This window comes from Boleophthalmus pectinirostris, unplaced genomic scaffold (assembly GCF_026225935.1).
Source record: "Boleophthalmus pectinirostris isolate CB_2022bp ecotype Guang Dong unplaced genomic scaffold, ASM2622593v1 HiC_scaffold_3, whole genome shotgun sequence".
Taxonomy (NCBI): domain Eukaryota; kingdom Metazoa; phylum Chordata; class Actinopteri; order Gobiiformes; family Gobiidae; genus Boleophthalmus; species Boleophthalmus pectinirostris.
The window spans coordinates 14,989,296-15,008,204 of NW_026571299.1; the positions used below are offsets into that span (position 1 = coordinate 14,989,296).

At 36.8% G+C, this 18,909-nt stretch overlaps 1 protein-coding gene across 1 annotated transcript in view; it reads right to left on the reverse strand.

Moving 5' to 3' along the window:
- The window catches only part of cers5 (ceramide synthase 5), a 56,011-nt gene that overhangs the window by 32,554 nt on the left and 4,548 nt on the right, over positions 1-18,909 (reverse strand). The window contains exons 2-3 of the mRNA XM_020920000.2: positions 2,402-2,507; positions 903-1,033 (exon numbers count right to left, since the gene is read on the reverse strand). Of these exons, the coding sequence (XP_020775659.1) occupies positions 903-1,033; positions 2,402-2,507 (237 nt within the window). The remainder of the gene's footprint in view (positions 1-902; positions 1,034-2,401; positions 2,508-18,909) is intronic.

Below are 18,909 nucleotides of genomic sequence, written 5' to 3' on the forward strand. Positions count from 1 at the left end.
TTTTATACATCGCAAAACTGCTCTAAGGTACATATTTGTAGCCTATATTTATTTTCAATTTCAAAGTTTCGCAGAAATTATCAATAACAAAGTGTTTTTTGAGAGAAAGAAATGCTAAATAAATGCATGGTGTAACAAAAAAAAAAATCGTTTGAATAATCATCATTTCAATATTGACCAAAATAATTATAGTGATAATGATTTTTTTCCATAATCGAGCAGCTCTAGGGCACATACAATTTTTGATATTGGCTTTATTAAGGTAGGTTTTCAAAGACTTGCAGTAAAAATACTTCTTGAGGTAATATGGGCCAATTCACCTGGAAGCTTGGGGGATCAAAACAAATTGGTCTGATGGCCTAATTTAGCCCCTGAGCCATAGCTTGGAAGTGTTTGATCTAGACTCTCTGACGGTTTAATTTGGCTTAAAGGTGTATTGTGCAACTTTTCTGCTGTGTCATTGCTCTGCCTGGAATGTTCTGCTGTATGACATTAAACTTCTCTATCTTACATTTATTTCATTACATTTTTATAGCTCAAGGGTTTGTTCTCCATGAAGATAGAAAGGTTTAATATCATACTGTGAAACATTCCAGACAAAACAATAACATCTCCATGGAGAAAAGCGTTTCACAGACCCCCACAGAAAAGTTACACAATGTGCCTTTAAAATAATAAATGTTATCTGCCAATGGGGTGCATTTTCTCACTCCCTCACCAAAATAAATGAAATCACAAAGTGCTAAGACACATAAAAACCAAAATCATCTAGATCATTGTGACTTAGCTTAAATTTTTGGCAGTGAACTAAAACAGCAAACAGGAGCCACATCTGTCCCCCAGTTTCGTGTCGTGTGTGTGTTTTCCTGCTGGGGGGATCAGAGGTCAGGGGTCAGACGTACATGCTCTCACAGAACTTGGTGTGCGTGCTGGGTTTGTCCTGGTTCCTGCGGTGTCGGAACCAGCGCTGGACTTTCCGCACGTCCCAGTCCAGCTGCTTCGAAAGGCCATCAAGGCGCCGTGTGTCTGGGTTCTGAAATGACAATAAAAAAATTCTTAGCCACTAGGTCTGTCACGATAACAAATTTTGAAGCACGCAGTATCGCTACAGAGATACACTGCTATAAATGATGATACTACTTTAGGCCGCTGATACAATAACAATAATATGAGATAATCCCTGTAAACCATTTTTAAATAGATAGTATCATTCAAAAGGCATGAGCTACAACAAATAAACAGTAGAAATCACTATTACAACAAGTACAACAAAAAGACCCAAATCTCCACACTTTAACTAAGAAATTGTACAGTACACATGATAAATACTTTGATATATTCAATAATAAGTCAATATTGTAATTATGGTGACAGGCTTATTCTCTCTTAGCCTGATTCATCAGCCAATTTCACTTCATAAAAACCATCTGACCTCACAGCAGGATTATTATTAGGATTTCTTCACTCGAAAGTAGCCGGATACTTTTTTTTTTAATATAACCAATCGCTGCTATTTGGTCGTGACGTATGTAATGCGCCGCTAACGGGGCTAACTGGTATATTTAAGCTTTTCCCAAACCCCGTAGGCAGAAGGGCAATAACGTCTTTCCCCTTGATAAAATTCACCAAACATTCTCTTTGTTCGGGCTTTAAATCCTCGATCTCGAGAATCGTTGCCAACACAGAACTCGCACTGGGGATTTTGCGAATCGTCTTGTGAATTCTGATTCCTGACCTAGTCGCTGGAGAGAAATGAAACAAAGCAGAGGCACTAGATGGTGACCAGCCTGGCTAATTCCCTCTACTCTACAACTCAATAAATAAAAATAAATGACTCTAGATGCAATTGCTACTTAAATGATTTTAGTACTAATAATAAATATAACATGTTTTATGACTGGAAGTGAGTAAATAAAATGATTTTGTAACTTGTGAAAAACACACTTACACACTTGTAACAGCCAACTCAACATCCATCAGGTCTTGTCCAAAAGCATTTTATCACTCAGCCAGGCGCCTATAGCTGTATTTACCAATTCCCATCAAGGCCAGGCTGACAGATGTTGCAATATAAATACGTGATAAGGATGCATGCTCCAGAGCAAGGTTTTCAGCTCCACTCAGCTCAAATGTTATCATATTCCAACCAAAACAACTAAAATCTCACCATTTTAGCAAAGAAAATGTACAGACGATAAATACTGAGCCCAAAAATACACTGAACGATAAGTCAATATAGTAATTATAGTAGTATAGTACATAGTAATTCTCCCTAAAAATGAATTTTAAATGTTGTCCAAATCACTTAATTACCTCCCTAAAAGTGTAAAAGTGTAAATAAATATAATGTACTTTTATGACACAGTTTGCATTCAGTATATGGACTTGGCTTTCAGCAGACCTTTGTGATGGATGTAAACACTTTCTCGAGGACAGCATTGGGTTGGGCTCTCCGTCCTACGCCCGCCTGGATGTGGAGACTCCGGGCACACGCACTGGCAATGAACCTGAAACACAAGATAACACAGGTTAACAGAGGGCGGCAGAAGCACAGACGAATACTGCTGTTGTGTCCTTGGGCAAAACACTGACTCCAATGCTTTAGTAGTTCCTTGATGTAAAGCGATTTGAGTGACTAGAAGCTGGAAAAGCTCTAAATAAATGTGTGCGTGTGTGTACAGTAACCACGATACACAAAGACAATATTTTAGAGCAAAATACTAAAAAAGAATAATAGAAATAAAGTAGTTTGTGTAAATCATTGATGGGTGCTACCACTAAACCCTATACCATGTAATACTATGGTATGTATCGTGATATCAATCTGATACCAATACCATCGAGTTCTGTATTAAAATGAGCATCTTAACCTGAACAGGCGCACAATTTCTGAAACTAAAACTCTTCGAGGAGCATAAAACTCAAGTTACTGAACATAACTCTGGTTCTGTGGGTGAGGCAGCTTGAGTTAGGGTTGGATTTGGGTCCAGGTCGAGTTCGGACTGCTTTTACTGACAGATGATTGGCAGTAGAGCACTTTATTAAAAAGACCCAAACTGATGATCGACGATTAGAAATGACTAAGCCTTAAACTTTGCACAGCTCTTCTTTGACGTTATTAAAAGGTGCACTGCGTAACATGTCTAGTCAAGGGTCCATCGCCTGCTTGTCTCCAGAGAAATGTTATTGCTTTGTCTAGAACAGTCCACAATATAGATTAAGTCTGTCACGAGGGAAACAAGCAGGTTACAGCACTATGCTACATTACAATTCAGATCTGTGGAGAGTCGGGGTGTAAGAAAAAAAAAAAAATCGATTCAGTGATATATCGTCATTGTGCAATTCTCGAATCTATTCAGAATGCATCTGAATAGTTTTTTTTATAATATTTTTCTCTTAAATTCTTTAGTTACATTCACTGTTCTCATGATTTAAAAAAGGTAATAAATTATACATACATACAATTTTGATCTCTGAAGGTGTTACTGACTACAGTATATTATTATACTGTTTTAGTTTTAGTATCTGGATATATCATGATATATTAAATCGTGACATGGATATTATGATATGTATCGTATTGTCAGACTAGAGGCAATGCACACCCCTCCTGGAGAGTCGCCACTAGCGGATCCTTCATCAGAAAGGTTGCGCAGTGCACCTTTAACATTCTATATGAGCCAAAAAGAAAAAAATCTACGTCTCCATATATGAAACTGCAGCAGACAAACGAGGTCAAAAAGTCCAGTATACCCAAATATAAGAGATCTTATTTTATTCCCTCCATATACTGTAGATAGAGGATAATCTGATGGCATGCTGAACAAATATTTAAAGATTTCACCAAAATAAAGCCCAGAGAGTCATGACCCTAAATCGTGTTATTTCACTAAATCCTTTTAAACTACTTTGTTGACATTTTACATAAAGCTGTGAAATGAAGTCTGGGTCAGAATATCAGTGTTATGAAGGTATGTCAGCTATGTCGCAGGCCTAGAAGAACTGTGTGAGGAGCTAACAGAGGTGGATGGTATGAAATACTGTGGAACATCCGGAACGTTAAAGATGTGTAGACAAGACCAAATGTCAAGTTTAATAGAACTAGATAACAAACAGAAACTATAAACAAGTACGTGTTAGTTTCAGAGCAGTTTCAATGTAGTTGACAAAAATGTATTTCTCCTTTGCAGCAAAACCAAATGGTTTATTAAGGAGGCCATGAGAAAGGCATTGCTTTAACTGAGAATACTCTATGAATTAGGGTGACCAGATTTTCAATCAAAAACTGGGACACTCTCAGTTTGGGGAGGTTGGTAATAATAAAAATGTGAAATGAGTGTGTAACTGAGGAAAACTGTTTCACACTCGGCCCATTCATGACTTATTCACGACTAACATGTGAGTAGTATAGTCACATTTTCTTTGTGTTTTGGTCATTTCTAAGCAGCTTTTCTGTATTTTACCAAAAGAAATAACAATTTATGCCTCTCTTTACTGATGACAGGTATCAAATAGGTCAAAAATAGGGACACCTGGCATATTTTTTGTATTAAACTGGGACAAAGCACTGGTTTTGGATAAATCCACTGGGAGAGGGGACAGAGGGCTAAAGCTGGGACTGTCCAGGGTAAATAGGGACATCTGGCCACCATAATATAAATGAGAAAACAGTATAGCTTCACTTAGGACTGGGCAATATAAAAAAAAAAAAAATAATAATAATAATATAATTTTTTTTTCCACAAATTGATCTACCAAAAACTTTTGATTGAATTCTGTTTGTCTTATTAAAAAGAATTTAACATAAAAAATCATTAAGTCTGTTGTTTTTAGTAGTGAAAATCTACACCTACACAAACTTACACTTACTTCTTGCTGTGACATGAGAGCACAGAATGCAGAATTTTACTTTTTAAACATAAATTAGAAATAGAAATGCTATTTTCCAATTTTGCCTACACTGTCATATTAGCAGTTACTTCAATGTCCTACTAGTAAATTACGCAAAATTTAGCCTTGTGAGTCTTAATCCATGATGTTTTGGTTATGTTCAGACTGCAGCCTGAAGTGACCCAAATCCGATTTTTTTCACCCCATGCTCCTGTATTTGATCTTTTAATGACAGTCTGAATGACACAGATCTGATTTTTTCAAAGGTGACCCAGGCCACTTGGATGTGTGCTCCTAAAACCGATACATATCCGATCTTTTCACATGCGACTTCAGTCTGAACGGGCAAGTCCCATTCCTCCCACCTACACATCAGGCTCGGAGTCTCGTCAATGAAGGGAAAGTGAGTTTAGCGAGTTTATTAATATTTGGGGGGATCACTGTTTTCAGGCCAAATTGGAGGTGTCTTATCAGAACTGGGCGGTTTTTGAAATGACTGCCAAAGAAATAGCCGAGTACGGCTACAAGTGGCCCTGGCTCCAGTGTCAAAAAAAATAAAGACCCTGTGAGCCAAATACATAGGCTAAAGACTCAAACAAACTAAGCGGCCTTGGGCGTGTAACATGTCCATTTTACGAAGAAGTATTTTGGGAGACAAGACCAGCGTTTAGGCTACTCCTGTAAACATTGAGCATGCTCGCTGTGTGACGTCGTCGTGTCCTCCAATGCACATGCAGGACACTTTTGGGGCATTTAAAATTCACACTGGAGATCACAAGTTGTATTTAACTGGCAATGTTAATGAACTCGCAAAAAAAAAAAAAAAGCCTCCGAATTGAGCATTAAGCCCTACAGTCTGAACGTAGCCTATGTTTCCTCCTCCTACCCTCTTTTCCAATCTGTTATAAAGCTGTTTTCTCATCACAAACATTCCCAGAGTGGTGTTTTGTTTCATTCACACATGTTTGAGTAAACCTTTATTATTAGGCTTTCCACATCTCCAAAGCTCAAGATGCTCCCTTACACCTCGTGATGTCATGAATCAGTAGTTTTCAAGTTCACAGCTACCTTTGACCTTTAGTTCAGCAGAGATTCATAAATTCCAGGGCTGAAATGATCCAAATGATTCTAGTGAATGTATATGGCATAAAGAAAAACAATGGAGCACTTCCTGTATTACCACATGACATTACAAGGTTGAATAGATCGTTTTCTATTTGAGAGAACAACTCAACCTAAATATGCAAAGTTTGTGTGTTAAACATGTGTGAATGAAACAAAACACCACTCCGGGAATGTTTGTGATGAGGAAACAGCACTATAACAGATCGGAAAACAGTGTAATGTGGGCCCTCTAAGGATGAATTACAGTTTTCAGAGTGAACAAATGAGCTGTACTGAAGCGTGAAAGCTCCTGTGCTGCTGAAATGTCTTGAGTACCAGTCGTGCACGTACAGCTTTTCTTATGGTGGGAATGGGACACTTAAAACCAAACAACTATTATCTCTCATCACTTAGACAGAAAATACCCCGAGATACAAAAAAAACTCTTTTGTTTGACACTTAGCCACGTGTGATTCTTTTAAACTACCTGCTGTTCTTGTCCTCCCTGTTTTTTTTTTTAATCCACAAACCTGTTCTACTTCTTCGGCTGTTTTTATCCAGGTGTATTTAAAGCATTGTCAATTCACTGAACACAATTTCCTTCACATCTGGATTATATTACAATCAAATATTATTTTAGTTCACACACCACATCACCTTAAGTGCACTTGAGTTGACCTTAATACAGAATGGGTTTGTGCAAAATTAGACAGAATAAAATGAAATGAATAAATAAATATACTGTAATTGGACAGATGCTTTCACATTGATGAAGATTAATCACAATTGAAAAGAAATGTGAAAACTAGCTACTTGCAAAATGTATCATTTTTGAAGTACCATAATTTCTGCTACAAAAAGCTACAGCACAGGTGTCAAACTCAAATTCACAGAGGGCCAAAATTAAAAACTGGGACTAAGTCGTGGGCTAAAATAAATATTTATTGAAAAAGTTCAACAACATCTGCATGTTTTCTCTTCTTTCAAGATATGTAATGTTAAACTTTTTCTTATTAAAATAAATGTTTAATAATAGTTTTGCTTGAACATTGAATCCAGAACAAGCAGAATATAAAATAATAACAACATTTTAAATAAATAATGTCTATAGCCTATCTGTAGCCGGCGGGCCAGCACCAATACATATTTGATATAATTATATTTGGCCCGCAAGATCATATCGTGGGCCAAATTTGGGCCCCGAGCCTGAGTTTGACATGTCTAAACTTCAATATCTTATTCTGCATAGAAAGTCACCACCAATCAAAACTTGGGACACTTTTTAATTTTTATTTATTATTTTTTATTTTTTATTCTTTATTTCCATGATTATTTATACTATAGATTCTCACTGAAAGCTTCAAAACTGTGAGTGAACACATACGGAATGTAGTAAACAAAAAATAAACTCAAAATAACTCAGAACCTATTTTTTAAATACCGGGAGTCACCCTTTGCTTTGATCACTGCTTTGCACTTTTGACATCCCTTGACCCTGACAGAAAGTAGGTCAAGGGTTTGCAGCACTGTCAACAAAGCAAAGGGTGGCTACTTTGAAGATATTTATATTTATTTAAAGTTTTTTCTTCGTTACATAATTCCATATTGTGCAACACATATGTGATGCTATGCATTATAATAAACAAAACAAAAAAAAGATTGACTAAGAGGGTGTGCCCCAACTTTCTACTGGTATTGTGCATGTGATTCTTGTATTAGTTTGTCAGTTCATATTTCAGGATTAAAATCAATTCTGCATTGTGTAAAAGTGTTTTAAATGTGAATCTTGAACAGAAACCCATTATTAAAACATACAACACGAATGTAATAGTAGTCCTATAGGGGCACTGTGTAACATTTGGGGGGAGGGTCAGACCGCTCCACAGTATTGTATTAAACTTAAATTACTTGCATTTATTAAATTACAGGGGATTTTATTGTCTTGAAAAACATGGATTCTTACGGAGGGCAGGGTCACTTATCCACAGATCTGACCTCGAACCTGGCCTAGTATCATCACCTGCCTGACGGACATTTCAGCAATGCTCTTCCATCAGAAAAGTTACCCAGTGCACCTTCAATGCTGTCGGAAAAACTCCAGCTAGATATTTTTTCCAAATAGTTCAGCCCTGACTTCCTGCTGTTAAACATTACACTATAGGAAGTTCATTTGCAGTTTAAGTGCACTTTGAGCTAAAACACTTTTATGAGGGAGCGGTGCTCAGAGATTAACGTTTAGTAATGTGGATGCCCTGTGCATTACTACAACATGGCAACGTTTTATGTGGCTATAACTGACATTTAACTGCTGTCTAGTAAACTCAACCCAAGGCTAAAAGATAGTAGAGCATTGACTCACAGGCATCCAAGTATAAAAGGGACAGTCCAGAATTTTGGACATATGACCTCATTTCTTAGAGTGTTGGCGATGTGAGGAGACACTTTTTTAAATATTCCATCCAGTCCTTGTATTTGCAGAGGTCGCTGGTGCTAGGCTAGAGCATGTCAATGGCCATAGTTATCCTGCCCCGAAAAACAGTGTCACTCGCTCCACAAAACACCCGAAGCAAATCTATTATTACGCCAGACTGACGATGTAAATGTCTGTGTCGATAGTGTCAAAGTAAAACCAACTGTGCATTTGAAGTATTTACGTCTGAGCAGCAGCAGCGAGTTGTACTTCCTGATAGAAAGCTTGGCAACGGCGGATTGATACCATCAAGCACCTATCTTACAGGCAAAGTAAAATTCTGCTGCTGCTGCTGAGAAAATAGTCCCTCAGCATGTGCCGATTCATGCGATGCAAGGTTAGTTTTATTTCAGACGTTATTCTATCAACACAGACATTCACATCGACAGTCTGGTGTAATAATAGATTTGCTTCGGGTGTTTTGTGGAGCGAGTAACACTGTTTTTAGTGGCAGGATAACTATGGCCAGCACCAGCCTAGCACCAGCGACCTTTGCAAAAACAAGGACTGGATGGAATATTTTAAAAAGTGTCTCCACACGTCTCCAACACTCTAGGAAATGAGGTCCTATGTCCAAAATTCCAAACTGTCCCTTTAAGAGTTTATCCAGGTGTTTGGAGCTATGAGGAAGGCGGATTGGCAGTAAAAGAGCAGTTTAAGATGCCAAACCTAAACTAGAGAATGTATTGATACTTTGCAGCTGAAGTCATCAGCATTTCCTGGGGTTGTGGTGCTAACTGTAGGCACAGCTCTGTCTGAGGCTTGTTAAGATTTTAATCAGAGTTTTAAATAACACTATTAGACCAGAAAGAACTGACTTAGTTGGGACTATAACAGTTAAACTGACAGAAATACTTCAGAGTCATGGTCTTTCCTGTATTATTGCTTACTTTTAAAGCTATTGTTGTAAGTTCAAAGTTGTGCGGTGTGTAATGCAGAAACACAGTCACATTCATTCACATAACATTACAATTTCCTTTTCATCACTCTCAAAACAAACAAAGATAGGTCATGATGACTCATGAGCGATATGACCCAGCCCTGGTTTATTTATTTATTCATTTATTTATTTATTTTACCAGGAAAACCCCTCTGAGGTTTGGGTGTCATCAGGGGAGGCCCTTACAGGAGATAGACATTGACAATTAGTAAATCCCAAAGGCTGCAATAAAGTAGGAGCTTGTGTCCTTACAAACAGAAAACATGTCTTGTTATTTCCTGGAGTTGTATTTTTATTTCAGTCACACATGTTTAACACACAAACCCTGCATATTTAAGATGAGTTCTTCTCTCAGACAGAAGACACTCTGTTCCACCTTGTGATGTCATGGGGTAATACAGGAAGTGCTCCACTGTTTATTTTTTTTACTCTATAGACTTTCACTGGAGTCATTTGGAGAATTTCAGTCCTGGAATTGCCAAACTTCACAAAACAAAGGGCAAAACTACCACTACATGACATCACAAGGTGGAAAAGAGCATTTTGAGCTTTGGAGATGAAGACAAAATAATAATAAATGGTTACTCAGGCATGTGTGAATGAAATAAAAGACAACTCCAGGTTATGTTTTTGAGGAGATAACAACATTCTAACATGGCTTAAAGTTCACAAGAGTCCATTTGACATGATAGGACATCTGAGAAACATCTTTTGAAATACATGGGATTTTTTTTTCTTAAATTAAGCTTCACAGTTCACAATCCGGTGTGGTCTAAAATCTTCATGATCCTGGATGGTAAAAATTACAATTGATATAATACAGCCATAAACATTGTAACTGTAATTGTAGGTATTTCCAAAATTATACCAACTGTTATGGCTGAACTGTGTACTAAAACCTGACTAGTCAAAATAAAGCAGGTCTCATGTTTAAGGGTAATGTTAGCGTGGGAACCACAACGGTTTAAAGGCCCAAGAACAAACAATGGTGTACAAAGTCACTGAGGAAAAGTTCAAAGACAAAACATAACAAGAGACCAGGATTGAACCCACAACCTAAATGTAATGCGAAATGTTGAAACAAAAAAGATTGTGATTCCACCGTAGACTGTTGTAAAGAAGTGGCCTAAGAGAGCGTGACGTGACCCACAGCGTTCGTCTGCAGTCAAATTAAGCTCACAATTTTAACAGTTACAGGGGGGAGTTAAATATTAGGAATAGGAATTTGTTTACAGAAAAAAAATGGCAAAATGAAAACAGCAAGATCGTGTAGAACGGGTTAATATGAACATTTTAAGACCAAAATTACAAGGCTCACTGGACCAGTACAGAGAGACGAGTGACAATTTTTCAATGTAAAGTGCACTGAAACCAGATCCAATAGAGCTGGAAGTGCCCCCATGTGCACTTCCTAGTTGGTACATGGTGACTAGTAGGTTATCTATGCCTATCTATTAACAATAACAGAAATATTGTGATAACATATCGTCAAAGTTCTAACAATAATATCGTGGACCATCGCAATATATCGAATTACAAGTCGCTTTGCTTAAATTAAAACGTTATGGTGCAGCAATAACTAAAAAAGACAGAGGGAACTACATAGACCATGATCCTTTGCTCCATTTCATTGTAGACTACAAGAAGAAATAACAGTTCTAAGCGCTTTTAAGTCTTAGTTCTTTGGATTTGAATTAAGTCTTGTCAAGGCATTTTAAGAGGAAAAAGTAGTATATTAGCCTCCACAAAATATCGCAATAAATATTGTACCGTCAGATGTATATTGTGAAAATATTGTACAGAGAGATTTGGATATCCTTACACCAATATCATCTATATATACAGTCTGAAATCCCCACTTATTACTTTAAATTTCACATTGCAACTGTCAAAACTGTCAAAAATAAGCTATAACTGCACTCTATCTATAAAAATTGCCATTTAACTTTACAATAATGTCCACCACAGTATAATTGCCTGTTATAAATGAATAATAATGTGGCTATATATGCTATCATGACGTCTATCGGGACTTTGAAGTGAACCCATGACACGACTTAGGCCTTAGGCTTGTGCTCCCGTCAGCCTCAGACTCACTGCCAACAGAAACGAGGCGATAGAAACAAACAAGAAGAGACCCGCCTGAACAGAGCCTGGACAGACCCTGCAGGAAGATTTCCGAAAGGGAGACAAGAACTCCTCCTCTTTGAGATTAGGTTACAAGAGGATTTACAAGATTTTGATTTTTGACATGAGGAAGATTCTAAGATCCAACAAGGTAAAAGCTTAAGTACAAATTATAGGTGGGCCAATGAGTCTAAGCAAACAGGAAATATGGAGCTGATACTGTAAGGAAGGTTTGAATAGCATCTGGGAAAGATCACTAGATTATTCAAACTCAAGACTGCTGTCCTAGTACTTGCTTCAGGCATTTGTTGGGCAGCTAAGAGGTCCTTGGGAGCATAGTGCAGTTACAATGGAAACGCTGTTACTGCTGTAGCTTCAGTTCATTCCCTTTATCTAAGTCTGTGTTTGTGACAGAGATGGGCTTGTAAATAAGTTATAATGACCCCGTTAATGGCTGTTTGTTTATTTAATTGTTGTTTAAGAGTTCTGATAATTAGAATATTTATATAGAGTAATGTCTAGGGCTGAGTATCATTAAGAAGTTGGCGATACGATACATACCTCGATACAGAGCACTTTTGACTCAATGCGATATATTTTAAATCAATTCGATACAGTTACTAAATAGCAGATACTAAAAGCCTTCTTGTGCAACGTTGAATGAAACAATATGAAACAAATTTTAATCATCAAAAGAGTGAAAATGTCAAATGTGTTGCAAAAAGAGTTTTCTTCCCCTAAACAAGCTACAAAACTCACTGTAACACTGTAACAAAATCATTTAATAAAATAAACCAAAAATACTCATATCGATACAGCAGCCCACAATATCGATGCTGTATCATCACATTAAACAATACAGTATATCGATATTTTTGCACACCCCTAGTAATGCTGCTCTGACTTGTTTATGATGTGATGTTTGTTTATGATCTTATGTTAATTTATGATCGAATGTTTATGATGTTATGGTCTAATGATATGTGCTATTACCTCTATGGTACAGTTATTTTTGTTAGTAAAATTATTCTTATAGATAACTAGAAATGGACATAACATAACATAACATAACATAGAATAGCTCCAAAAAGTCGATTTAAAATGTTCACTTTTGGTCAAAATAATTACAAAATATATATTCTCATATGGAATATCATAGAATTTGTTGGATTTTTAAGACAGTCATCTTTCTTCTGCTTTTCTTTTGTCATTTGAACTCTCCAAATCAAGAGAGGATTATTGAGAATAAACTGAGAATTACAACTCTCACTGATACTGATATAAGCACCGGTTGACCACTTATGTTTTGTCAAAATAAAACAAAAAAAGTAAAACTGTGCAATATTCCAATAAGATAGCATGATTCCAATAACTTGAATTCAATCATATTTCTCTTATTAATAAAAGGAAGTATTCCTGGTGCAGTAGAGTGACTGGTATTACAGGTAGCGATAGCGTCAGTTCGCTCCCGTCTGCGCACACTGCTGGTACCTGAGCTCATTGACCGGAGCAACAGGTTAATCCCAGTCTGATATCTGATCGAGTCTGAGGCCCGCTGCCACAAAACCTGTACACCATTTAATCCCGGGTTACGCTGCACTCCACAGGTGCTAAACCCTGCACACTTTACTGTCTACTCTGAATGCTACATCAATATTTGACATGGCACCTTCCAGACTTCATTTTTACTGCAGTGAGGAGAAGTGCTTGGGTTGGGGAAGTATGGACAGCTATTTGTTTCAACTTTTTGTTTGTGTGTTTCTAAGAATTGATATTATGATTATTGAAGGTCCTATGTTACGCAAACAATGACTCTAGTTAGCTTTAAGGCATGTTAAAAATGTTGTTACCTACTTAAAAAAATACCCGGAGTTATGTTGTGTTTCATTCACACATGTTTGAGTAATACTACATTATTAGTCTGTCTACAAAGCTCAAAATGCTCTGTTACACTTTGTAATGTTTTAAAGTTAACTGCTATATTTTACCTTTTGTTCAGTTGAGATCAGAAATTCCAGGGCTGAAATTATCTAAATGATTCTAGTGAAAGTGTATGAAGTTTAAAAACACAGTGGAGCACTTCCTGTATTACCACATGACATCAAAAGGTGGAACCGTTTTTTCAATATAAGTGAAGAACTCAGCCTAAATATGCAAGTAACATTATAACATAGATCAGAAAATAGTGTAATACGGGCCCTCTAACTTTCAGTTGCTGTACGTCAATGTGGCAGGTGCAGTTATGTGGTCACATGCGCCACTACTAAATATAAAAGGGACTGAAGAGAAAACTTTGAGACGCAAAAATTTTACTTTTACTTACTTTACTTTTACTTATTTTACTAAGGTGCATCAACTTTTCTGGTGAAGGGTCTGTCAAATGCTTCATGGAGATGTTATTGCTTTGTTTGGAATGTTCCACAGTATGATATTTTATAAACCTTTCTATCTTCATGGAGACCAAGCCAGAACAAGTAACAGGTCAGATCTGTGGAGAGGCAACCCCACTCACAGTCAGAATGCCTGTTTTTCTAGGTATTTTTGAGCTTTAAAACCACCTGCATGCTAATAAATGTAAGGTAGAGCTGTTTATTGTCATACTGTGGAACATTCCAGGCAGAGGAATGACATAATCATAGAAACAAGCAGGTGATGGATCCCCAAACAAAAAGTTACATAATGCACCTTTAAGGTTATCTCTTCAAATGCAGCGTATTGTTTACATTACATCATTAACTATTATGTTTAAATCTAATCTAAGCTTGTTCGGTGCTCCAGGCTCCTCCATCACGGTACTACTAAGCTTGTTCTTATCTTAAAAGTGCACTATGTAACTTTTCAGAGACTGTCACCCTCTAGTTTCTATATATGTCATTGCTCTGCTTTGAATGTTCCACAATGTGACATTAAACAGCTCTACCTTACATTTATTAAATTACAAGTGGTTTTATAGCTCATAAATACCTAGAAAAACAGGCATTCTTACTGTGAGTGGGGTTGCTTCTCCACAGACCTGACCAGTAACTTGGTTTGGTGGTAGAAAAGCATTTGGAAAAGTTACAAAGTGCACCTTTAAAGGGCTTGTTCCAGATTTTTTCCACGTTTTGTAACATTTGTCTTTCCCCAGTACAGAAATACTGTACGAGCAGCTCTTGAGGTCAAAACATGTCCGCTGTGGTCTGTCTGTGTCTAATTATAAAGCAGGCATGTCCAAACTAGCGGACCTCAGACCCATTTTTCCTTGCCTTTAGGCTTTCAGGTGAATTGGCCCATATTAGCTAGTAGGCTATTTAAAGGTGCACTCTGTAACTTCTATGCTGGAGGGTCCGTCACCTGAGATGTTTTGTCTGGAATGTCCCAGTATGGCATGAAACTTATCCATATCTTGCATTTACTCAATAACATGGGTTTTGATTGACCTAAAAACTTGCATTGTTACTGTAAGTGATACAATATCATTATTGTAGGTTTCTGTATTTGAGTATATATTGGTTCTTTTAGTAATTTTTTTGTGACTGCATCATAATTTTGTTACTTATTTAGTGTATGGAAACATGTTTATGCGATACACTTGACATATTCATTGTTTTGATGATTAAAATAGACGAATAACTTTGCACAAGTGGTGGTTTAACAAAGAAATATTGTTGCTGAAAAGGATTTGGTTCTTACTGGATCGAGTATCGTATCGAACCCTGAGGGACCCTATGATTCCTAGCCCTACCTTAAACTTATGTCAACAATTTATTTATTTTCTTTTTCTTGTGTATTGTTTTCACCAAGTTCAATCAACTTCCACTTGTCCATCATAATCTTTGTCTTAAATGTGCTCTAACTTTTCTGGTGGAGGGTCCGTCAAATGTTTTTGTCCATGGAGATGTCATTACTCTGTCTGAAATGTTCCACAGTATGACATTAAACAGCTCTACTTTAGATTTATTAAATTACAGGTGGTTTTATAGCTCAAAAATACCTAGAAAGCAGGCATTCTGACTGTGAGCAGGGTCGCCTCTCCACAGATCTGACCTGTAACTTGGTCTGGTTTGGTCTCCAAGAAGACAGAAAGGTTTAATATGATACTGTGAAACATTCCAGACAAAGTAATAACCATGGAGAAAAGCATTTGACGGACCCTCCACCAGAAAAGACAATATTATGGCATGTTTGACAAAGAGCATTGGTTTCCCTGCGTATCAGCGTCACACTCTGAACATAGCTGAGATGTTTAGCCCATTGTGTCTAACATGTGCGCGCAAATATGTCCCATCCAATATTTACTCGAATCCAGAGGCACAAACGCATTCACTTCTGCTCTGTGCAAGCAAGAAGTAGTTATGCATTGTTTAAACATATGCAGTCATTACAAACTAGACCTAACAGGGTTCTCAATATGTGGTGCGCAGATCTTTGCTGAGTTACTTTTGCTTTTCTGCTTGGATTAATTTGGGAATTTGTGTCTTTTTTTGGTCTTCCGCTGGTTAACTTTGCATTTAGACAATAGCTTAACATTAGTATTAGTTTAATCCTGCTTTAATAACTTCTTTTGGTGGTTTCCTTCCTTACTTACCGTAAGTGTTTCCCAAACAGGGGTATGCAGACTTTACTATGTGGTACTTGGAATAGTTACAGATTTTTAAAGAGTAGGGATGTACAGTCAGAGTCTTTATCAGATATCAGCGCTGATACTGAAAAATTTGCTTGGTACAGAATAGGGGTGTGCAAAAATATTGAAATATTGATATACTGTATTGTTTAATGTGATGATACAGTATCGATATTGTGGGCTGCTGTATCGATATATCGCCAAGAGTATTTTTTGGTATATTTTACTAAATTATTTTGTTACAGCAAAACAGTTTTGTTGCTTGTTTAGTGGAAGGAAACATGACACCAGCAATGAAAAGATGTGGTTGAACACAAATGAAACAAACCACGGACGAGAGTCAAACGAAACCTTTAAATCTTCAATTTCTCAACACAAGCCTGGCCTGTCCAACTGCTTCTGCTGAGCACACTTTTACTACACAGCTTTGGATGGTTTGTTTTTTAGTTTCTGATGATCAAAAGTTCCTCAACAACTTAAAGATGCACTATGTAATGACATATCCATAAGAAACTTGCTGGTTTCTATGGATATGTCACTGCTCTGCCTGGAAGGTTCCACAGTACCACCTTACATTTATTCAATTCAAGGTGGTTTTACTGCTCAAAAATACCTAGAAAAACAGATATTCTGACGGTGAGCGGGGTGGGCTTTGGTCTCCATGGAGATCGAAAGGTTTAATGCTGTGAAACATTCCAGACAAAGCAGACAAGTCTTCCTGGAGCATTTGATGGACTCTCCACCAGAAAAGTTTCACAAAGTACCTTTAATAACCAACCAATCTGCAATAATGTTTGGGACAGGGATGGCTCAATGAACAGTAATATCACTATAAAAAAAAGTGAAAGACAAATGATTCAAGTTACATTTTGTAATTGTGATAATCGTCAGCAATGACTTCATGAAAATATGTGACTTTCTGAGTACGACCAGGTCTAAACCAGGTCTAATCTGGGCTAAACCAGGTCTAAAAGTGGACTATAATTTCTATTGTAGTATGTTGTAAACAAGAAATTATCCAAAGAAAGAAAAAAACGTGGATAAAATAAACTCTACTAAATTATGACACCCACACACTGAAGAGCTGTGCAAGTAACAGAGGAGCGTACGCATCAACATTGGTACACAGTTTGAGGCACTGTTTTAGATAATTGCTGTTGTCACTTATTTGAAAGTATAATTATATATTCAGACAGTTTATCTTTTGTTTTGTTTATCTTTATCTATTGTTTATCTTTGGCATACTAACAATTAGCAAAGCCTTTTTAACTTAACTACTAACTAAGACGTGCATTGTCATTTAAATATATTTCCATAAAATGTTTAAAGTTTGGAGCCCAGAGTTCGATATTAAGGTGTGTTTAAAAAAAGAAAGATAGGATTTAAACCTATTTTTAGAGAATGGACTGATCCAGCTTTTTCAGTTCCCAGACAGATTTCAATACTATGGCTTTAAGCAATGTTTCCCCCCTAATTTTTCATGTGTCTGAGCAAACACACTAACTCCCTGAGCATTCCTCGGACCCTCGGGAACAACATCCGAAGGCTTTAAGTAATCCAATATCAACCAATATCAGAGCAGGGAGTAAAAATAGACTTTATTTTCCATATAAACAAAAATAACAAATGATAAATTGTGTTCTGTAACTGTTATTTATCCCTCAAGTAACTACAGAACAACTTTGTATAAGAAAAGCTCATACATTATGAGACTATCTGGAGCAAATGACCAGAAAATTGTCTTTTTACATCAAGTTACAGGCCCAACCAGAATATCGGCAGAACCAATATTTTGGAGCCAAACAAGAAAACTCGTACAAATCGGCACTGATATTTAATACTGGTATGGGTATTGGTGCATTCCTACTTATTTTGTGAATGATTCTTTAATTTTCTGCAATCAAAAGTTTTCATTTTCATCTCTGGGGATTTCTACTTTAAAGTGCCTATGAAAGTAGTACAACTTGAAATTTAAAAGTAACATTTGAAACTTTAAAAATTGTCAAACTGGGAAAGAGAATGTAATTTCTTTAGTTAAATCTTGAATATAATTGTCTCAGATGTGTTTTAGTCAAATGAGACAATTATATTTGAGATTTTACTAAAGAAATTACAATATCTTCCTCGGTTTGGCAATTTTTTAGGTTTAAAATTGTACTTCCTGATTTTAAATTATTACTTCACATTAGGAAATTCCATAACTTTACCATGTAATACACTGGATCAAAACTCCTCTAATGTACACAGGAATTAATATTTGATAATTAAAAAGATTAGAAAACACCTTAATTTGTTTCTTTGGTGTAAATTGTGCCAAACTTTTGGACAGAATTCACCCTAGCTGTAATTATTTTTTCAACTTTTCTTCACGAATTGCTTCTTGATTGGTTTAAAACTATAATTTATTTTATAGGTATTACCAAATTAAGTAGAAATGAGAGAATTGTAAAAAATCATTAAGTCATACACACTTCAATGGGCCATTCTTCCTGCGTTGTGACACAGTAGTAGTTCCCTTCTGTGATTTCCACCTACTGTCTCCTCTGCTTGTGTATTATGTATGCGCCCTGTAACCTGATATCTACCGATGAAACGGCAAACACCACATGGTATGATAAAGTGTATTGCCTCCAGGTCATCTCCTCTTCAGAGTGGAGCTGAATCGAGTCCAAGGGAGAGCGCTATGCCTCGTCATCACATTATTGCCTTCTGAACCTCAGCGACCAACAAAAGCCCGGGTTAACCATTGAACAGGTCCGGTACAGTAACAATGGT